Genomic DNA, 7,505 nt, shown 5'->3' with positions numbered 1-7,505 from the left:
TGGTGAAGAGTTGATTTACACTTGCAAATAATTGATTGTCATTTGAATTTTCTCCTGACATCTTTCAATTAAGATGGTGAAAGGCATGGTGATGAGCCAAGAGATACTGTGGCGATAGTATGGCAATAGTACCCAGTACATGATAAGAAATCGAGCACTTGAACATTCCCTCAGAATATATCCTCAGAATTATAACCATCGGGAAATTCCCATCAATTGAAAACATAAGCTGTACTCTGTACCAATAACGCAGCAAATATCAGCGGGGTGAAGTAATATCGATTCAGCTTGACAGGCTCACAGGTTATAAGAACCATGTCGAGCTGTGGGGTCCGTGATAATTCTGCAGGTACTACTTGGTATGAGATATGATATTGTCTTGTGATCTTAGCTCGGTGAGAGTAAAGAACAAGAGCAAAGAATGATAATTTGGATTGAATGAGCTCTAACGAGGTAATGATGAATGTGATTTATGCTGTACTGTGTAGATATCATATCGATATTGAAGAATATCACATCGACGTCAACATCCATACCAGTATCACAATGAACCAATATCAACATCAAGCTCTAACAAATCATCAACCAACCACCCCACCTGCACACTCAACACTCACTCCCTTCGGTCCCGAACTATGGTGCGAACCCTCAACTAAACTCACCCAAGCATCCCTCACATGAAGTACCGGCGGCTAAACACGCAGTCAAGATTTCCAGGGACGTGTAGAGTGCATCTTCACAGCCCATCCAGGATATTCCGATCGAATTGCAATTGAGGGTCCAATGGGGTTCCCATCACGGTTCTGCTCTTTTCGTTGAGAATTTGATATCGTTTGGATCATTAGTCGTATTTCCTCTTCATTTAGTGTATCGACTACCAGATGTAACGCCGACGTTATCCACCGGTGACAGTCTAATCATTCCACAAGCGTCAATTAAGCTTTTTGATATCCGAAAGGACTAGGTACTACTGTACTACTGTCACTAGATAGAGGTGGGAAAGTTAATATTCGAAACTTTCCTTCTTTCAAACGTGTGGCTATGGCTATGGGTAGGAGAGTGGTAATTTAACTCCTTTTCTTATGATGAAGAGTTTGAAGGGAGAGGAGAGTCGATTAGATGGATGGTATTGTATCTATATGATGGGTAGATATCTTTATTAGACTTTGGGAATCAACATTAACATTATACTATGAGTACGAGTACCTAGGTATATAATTTTATAATACCTACTAGTACGTACTCTTCAGATCATACGATTCACAATGTGAGAATTAAAACATCGATTCCATCAGGTCTCTACCTCATACCATTCACCACGTTTTACCGGTCACAAATCACAAATCAATCACAAATTACACATCACAACCTGGAACTCACAACACATCCCTCTTCAACCGTGGCTGGTGGCTGGAAAGATCACAATGTGGAAATGCAAATATGTAATAGTACTGTACCCAAGGAGGTATGTACGGTGTACTATGCAGCTATCCCATTCATTCAGCTATACAAGGATTATCCACTCCCGCAACTTATCTCAATCCATCCATCGGTTGTCTACCTGCGATGTTAGGTATGTTTGAAATGAAATGGAGGAGGATGGGAAATTGCATTTTTGGGGTTTTAAGTTTTTTATGTTATTTATGTTATATATTTTTTCTCTCTTTCTTTTGATTTGATTTGATGGCTGTTTAAATAGTGATCTTTCTATTTGATGATTTGATATTATGATATGATATAATAATATATTGATATATTGATATATTAAAGAATGAAGAATAAAGTTAGCAAGAGAGGGAGAAAGGAGGGGTTGAGAACTAGAGAGTACCGTAGAAATGAAGAAATGAAATACTACTAGCTACCCACTTCAGCTGCCATGAATTCAATCCTAGATTCCATAGACGCAGACACAGGGTTACTTTGGAGAAATGGATGGTCTAGAGCAATTTCAAGAAATGTACACGTTCATCTGATTGGTTCATCCGAGGGAATAGAGGATACCTGTCATGTTGATGAAAGCCACACCTCTTACTAGCTGTCCACGGGAAGGGTGTTCTTTGTTGTGGATTTGAAGCATGGCGATTTCTTATGAGATGTTTTGATGTTACTATTTGATGTTACTATTTGATGTTACTTACTACTTGATGTCCGATGAGAGTCATCGATATATAATCACTCATCTCATGAGTACAATGAAATATTCTTTATGCATCATTGTCCGAGTAATTTCATCATTGATTGTTGGCTGTGCAAAGAATTATCTGGTCCTTGATTTGGATTCATTCAACATTCTTGTCTCGGATTCTTGTTCTTCCATTCTTCCATTTCCCATCATCATTCATTCTCTTGACACCAAAATCACAGCCATTCCATTGATTGCATATGCAACAATCCAACATATATCGTCATATCGAAGATCCTTGCCTCTCGATTATTCCCTTGGGCCTATCCCATCCCATCCCATCCATATTTCATCCCATCCTATCAACATTTCATCCCAATTGAAAAAAATTCTTGATTCGTCCCCAGTTATCACTTCCAGAAATTAAAATAAAACAAGGACCACCACCTCAGACAAGGGTTCTTGGTCCAAGCTTGCGAAACAAAAAGGATCCTGGTCGTCCATCACTTTGGTCTCAGTCCTGGCTCTTTTTATTTCCTTCTTTCCCCCAGTCGCATCCTCGATTTCCTTCGCTTCTCTCTTCCCTTTCGAACTTCGACTTTCCTCTCTCTTATTTTTGCTCATATGAGCAGGAATAATCTTCATCAATTATCATCCTCGAAATCAAAATCAATTGCGTGCGTCATTCCACGATATCGTGAAGATATCACTTGGTAATCATGGCCGATGATACCAGCAGTGGTGGATCCAGTTTATCTGGTTTGGTAGCGACTTTGGTACCGACCTTGATTGTGGCTGCCGTGTACTTTGTCATCTTCTTGATCTTGCGCAGATCCAATGTCCGATGGTATGCTCCGAGAACGTATCTGGGTGCATTGCGCGAGGAGTACGTACATTTCTCACACACAATTCGATGCGGGATGCAGGCCAATGCTAATATCCCAATAGAGAACGAACGAAACCTCTTCCATCAGGATGGTTCAATTGGATTGGTCCTTTTCGCAAAATTCCAGACATTTACGCCCTTCAACATCAAGGTCTCGATGCCTATTTGTTTCTTCGATTTTTGCGCATGACGGTGGTCATTATGTTTGTGGGTTGCTGTATCACATGGCCAGTTCTGTTCCCCATCAATGCGACGGGCGGAGGTGGAGCAAAACAACTGGATATGCTCTCTATGGGTAATATTGATAGTTCTACGTCGGCTGGAAGAGATCGATACTATGCTACTTGTTTTATTGGATGGATTTTCTTTGGATTGTAAGTTCAATTTCCGTATTCACTTTTGCATGCGCGCATAAGTTTTTCCAGAAATCTCATGATCTTCTTTGGAATTTCTTGATCTTCTTTGGACTTTCTTGATCTTTGGAATGCTCGCTGGTCTTGACCTCCTGAAACTTTACTCATCCCAATCAATTAGTGTTCTTTTCCTTGTTACAAGAGAAACCATCTATTACGTCAACCTTCGACAAGCTTTCTTACTCAACCCAACTTTCGCAAATCGCATCTCTTCAAGAACAGTTCTCTTCATCTCTGTTCCTGCACCATATCTCGAGGAGAGCAAACTTCGAAAGGTCTTTGGAAGTGCAGTACGTAACATTTGGATCGCTGCGGATTCCGAAAAGGTGGAGGAACTGGTTGAGAAGCGTGATGAAATTGCCAACAAACTTGAAAGTGCAGAGGTCAAACTTATCAAAACAGCAAATGGCGAAAGACTCAAGGCAATCAAGAATGGGGCGAGTCAAGAAGAACAACCCGTCATAGAAGATAATGGTGAATCGGGATCATTGGCCTCGAGATGGTTACCTCAAAAGAAGCGTCCCACACACAAGCTTGGCAAATTTGGTCTCTATGGAAAGAAGGTCGATACAATCAATTGGGCTCGAAGTGAATTGGAAACTCTCATCCCGGAAACTGAATCCGCTCAAAGTACTTATTTGGCTGGAGAGACTAAGAAGGTTGGATCGGTATTCATCGAATTTGCTCACCAATCGGACGCTCAAATCGCATTTCAAACTCTCGCTCATCACCAGGCCCTTCAAATGTCTCCTAGATACATCGGTGTGCATCCTAGCGAAGTCATCTGGAAATCTTTGACCATCTCATGGTGGCAAAGAGTTGTTCGTAGATTTGCGGTGGTTGGATTCATCGCTGCCCTAATCGTTTTCTGGGCTATTCCAGTCGCGGCTGTTGGTCTTATTTCAAACGTCTCATACCTGGAACAATTTAGCTGGCTTTCGTGGTTGAAAGCAGTTCCGAGTTGGATCATGGGTGTCATCTCTGGTCTCTTGCCTTCTGTCGCTCTCTCGATCCTCATGTCCCTTGTTCCCATCATCATGAGACGTAAGTTATCTTTATCAAAATTGAATGACCTATGCTAATACGAAATAGTTTGCGCAAGACTCTCCGGTGAACCAACTACTGCACGCGTGGAACTCTTTACTCAAAACGCATACTTTGCCTTCCAAGTCATTCAAGTTTTCTTGGTTGTCACTATCGCATCATCGGCATCATCGGTTTTGTATCAGCTCATCAACAGTCCAACTGGAATTCTTTCCCTTCTTGCGAATAAATTGCCCAGTGCTTCCAACTTTTACATCTCTTACTTTATTGTTCAAGGTTTGACTGTGGCCGCTGGAGTCATTTCTCAAGTTGTTGGATTCTTTGTTTTCAAGATTCTCTACAAGTTCTTGGCCACTACTCCACGAAAGATGTATCAAAAATGGACTAGCTTGAGTGCCATCTCATGGGGTAGCACTCTTCCAGTTTTCACTAACATTGCTGTCATTGGTATTACTTACTCATGTATCGCGCCACTTGTTATGGGTTTCGCGACTATCGGTATGAGTTTGTTCTATCTCGCTTACAGATATAATATCCTCTTCGTCACCGATACTCAAATCGATACCAAGGGTCTTATTTATCCACGTGCTCTCCAACAACTTCTCACCGGTGTCTACCTTTCGGAGCTTTGTTTGATTGGTCTTTTCGCCATTGGTAAAGCATGGCCACAAATGATCCTCATGATCATATTCCTCATTTTCACAGCTTTATACCACATTTCTCTCAACGCAGCCATGGGCCCACTTCTGCACACCCTTCCCAAAACTCTCGAGGCCGAAGAAGAATCTATCCGCGGCGAGCTCGAAGCCGGTATGAGCGGTAGCCCTACCGTCTCCCACGAGAAACATAACGAGAAAAACGGATCCAGCGACCTGACTCCTCACGCCAAACCCCAAGGCGGTATTTTTGCTAAATTCTTCAAACCCCATATTCATTGCGACTACGCTAGCATGCGCACGCTTGTTCCCCATGGTAACCTCGATCCTGAAAATCTCTACGATGATGTCACTGCTCGAAACGCATACTTTCCTCCCGCTGTTGTCTCCGAGGCACCACTGCTATGGATCCCGAGAGATCAGGCTGGAATCAGTGCTCAGGAAGTGGCTCACACAAGTAAGGTTATTCCAATTACCGATGAGGGATGTACGCTTGATGAGAAGAATAAGTTGGTTTGGGATGTTGAGGGAGCGAGACCACCACTTTGGCAACCAAAGATTTTCTATTAAGCTATGTATGGATAGAAGCAAAGGGAAGGGAATGGAAATGTGGAGGAATATTGATAATAGATCTTTCAAGATCTAAATTTCATGAAATGAGATTGGATGCGATGAGTTGAGATGTTTTTTATACCCCGGGAAATCGAACGGAACGGAACGGAACGATGAATAAATAAATAAATGAATGAGGACGGAGTTGGTAGTGTTTACCATACCCTTTAATGTTTTCTACTTTAATTTGGTGGAGGTTGGGATGGATCTGTGGATTTGTGGATATCTGGATGAAAAGAAAGAAGATGTGTTTTTCTGATATCTGGAATCTGGAATCTTTGAGTCTTCGAATCTTGAGATTTCGTAAGGGAGTAAGAGGTAGATGATTAGATACCCTAAGTTCTGAAGCTAAAAAATGATTGTTTATAAATTCTTGGGGGTGTAATAGTCGGCTCTCACAAACGGCCTTCTAGTATCTAGTCGGGGAAAGCGGTTGTCCCCGGAAAGCGGTTGTCCCCAAAAAACTTCGAAAATATCATAATAATTGAATTATATCAGTTACAATCTTTATAAATTATATAATTATTAATAAAATATTAATTCTTATTATTTATTTATTATCTTTATTATAATAGATAAAGTTAAAACCAAATGTAGTGGATTATATTGTTGAATTTAATAAGATTATAGTAATTTAATAATCTGAAATCTATTATTCTTTTTTCAAGAATTGAATAAAATCTTTACCAAAATTTTTTGGGGATAACTGCTTTCTGGGGACAATCGCTTTCCCCGACTAGGTATTAGGAGGCTGTTTGTGAGAGCCGACTATTAATGAATATAATATAATGTAATGTAATATGGTCAAGCGGTGTGATTGATGGATTATTTTATTGCTTTGTGAAATTTATATTGTATGTTTCTATGTCTATGTTTATATGTGTATATGTTTTTGTATAATATATACATAAATACTCGTGGACATACATGCATACATATATATACTTAATAGATAGTTAGCTGTTGAGCAATATCTCGCTAACTTACTTGCTTGCTCGCTTATTTGTTTGTTTGTTTGTTTGTTTACTTGATTATTGAGAAAAAGAAAGGAGAGGAGAGGAGAGGGAGAGGATGAAAAGAGGAAAAAGTATTGTATTATTTGAAATTGTTATGGTGGAAGTGAGAAGGATTGGAGAAGTGAGGAGGGAAAGGAGATTGGAGAAGTTAGGAGTGATGGGAATGGAGGGAAGAAGTGAGAAGGAGAGGAAAGAGGAGGAGGAGGAAGAGGAAGAGGAACAAGGAGAAGAAAAAGGGAAGCTAAAAGAAAGACATGGGGAATAAATGATAAATGGGAATAGAATATTAGGAGAAAGAGGAAGGGGAAGGGGAAGGGAAAAGAGAAGGGGAAAAAAAAGGGAGGGGGAAGAGGAAGAGGAAAGGTGGAATAAGTAGTGAAAGGGAGTTTGAGAGGATAGGGAGAAGTGAGGAATGAAATGGGATTGAGAAGTGAGAGGAAGTGAAAGAGGAAGTGGAAAGGTGGAATAAGTAGTGAGAGGGAGTTCGAGAGGAGATGAAGAAATGAGTGGTGAGAAAGAGGGAAGCGAGAGGGAGAGGGGATAGAGAAGGATTTGAGAAGTGAGAAAGATTTGAGAAATAAGAAAGGGGGGGTGAGAGGAAAGAGGGAAGTAAAAAGGATTTTGAGGGGGAATAAAAAAGTGAAAAAGATTAGAAAAATAAAAAGGATCAGAAAGCGAGAAGAATTGAGAAGCGAGAAGGATTAGAGAAGCGAGAAGAATTTGAGAAATCAAGAAGTAAGTAATAAAAGGGAAGGG

At 40.5% G+C, this 7,505-nt stretch overlaps 1 protein-coding gene across 1 annotated transcript; it reads left to right on the top strand.

Moving 5' to 3' along the window:
- Nucleotides 1-2,223: 2,223 nt before the first annotated feature.
- Nucleotides 2,224-6,284, top strand: EAE98_012012 (uncharacterized protein). The gene is made up of 4 exons (XM_038959636.1): nucleotides 2,224-3,008; nucleotides 3,071-3,382; nucleotides 3,543-4,465; nucleotides 4,514-6,284. The coding sequence occupies exons 1-4, from the start codon at nucleotides 2,842-2,844 to the stop codon at nucleotides 5,689-5,691; spliced, it is 2,580 nt and encodes an 859-aa protein (XP_038803952.1). The 5' UTR covers nucleotides 2,224-2,841; the 3' UTR covers nucleotides 5,692-6,284.
- The last annotated feature ends 1,221 nt before the right edge of the window (nucleotides 6,285-7,505 follow it).

Source organism: Botrytis deweyae (assembly GCF_014898535.1).
Source record: "Botrytis deweyae strain B1 chromosome Unknown BDEW_057, whole genome shotgun sequence".
Taxonomy (NCBI): domain Eukaryota; kingdom Fungi; phylum Ascomycota; class Leotiomycetes; order Helotiales; family Sclerotiniaceae; genus Botrytis; species Botrytis deweyae.
Note: the sequence above shows the minus strand (reverse complement) of the source record. Positions and strands in the feature narration are given on the sequence as shown.

Excerpts from the sequence above, each read along its gene's own strand:
- EAE98_012012 (XM_038959636.1), top strand. The coding sequence starts at position 2,842 with ATGGCCGATGATACCAGCAGTGGTGGATCCAGTTTATCTGGTTTGGTA. Across the intron at positions 3,009-3,070 it reads CTGGGTGCATTGCGCGAGGA|AGAACGAACGAAACCTCTTC; the intron begins GTACGTACATTT and ends ATATCCCAATAG. Across the intron at positions 3,383-3,542 it reads GGATGGATTTTCTTTGGATT|TGTTCTTTTCCTTGTTACAA; the intron begins GTAAGTTCAATT and ends CCAATCAATTAG.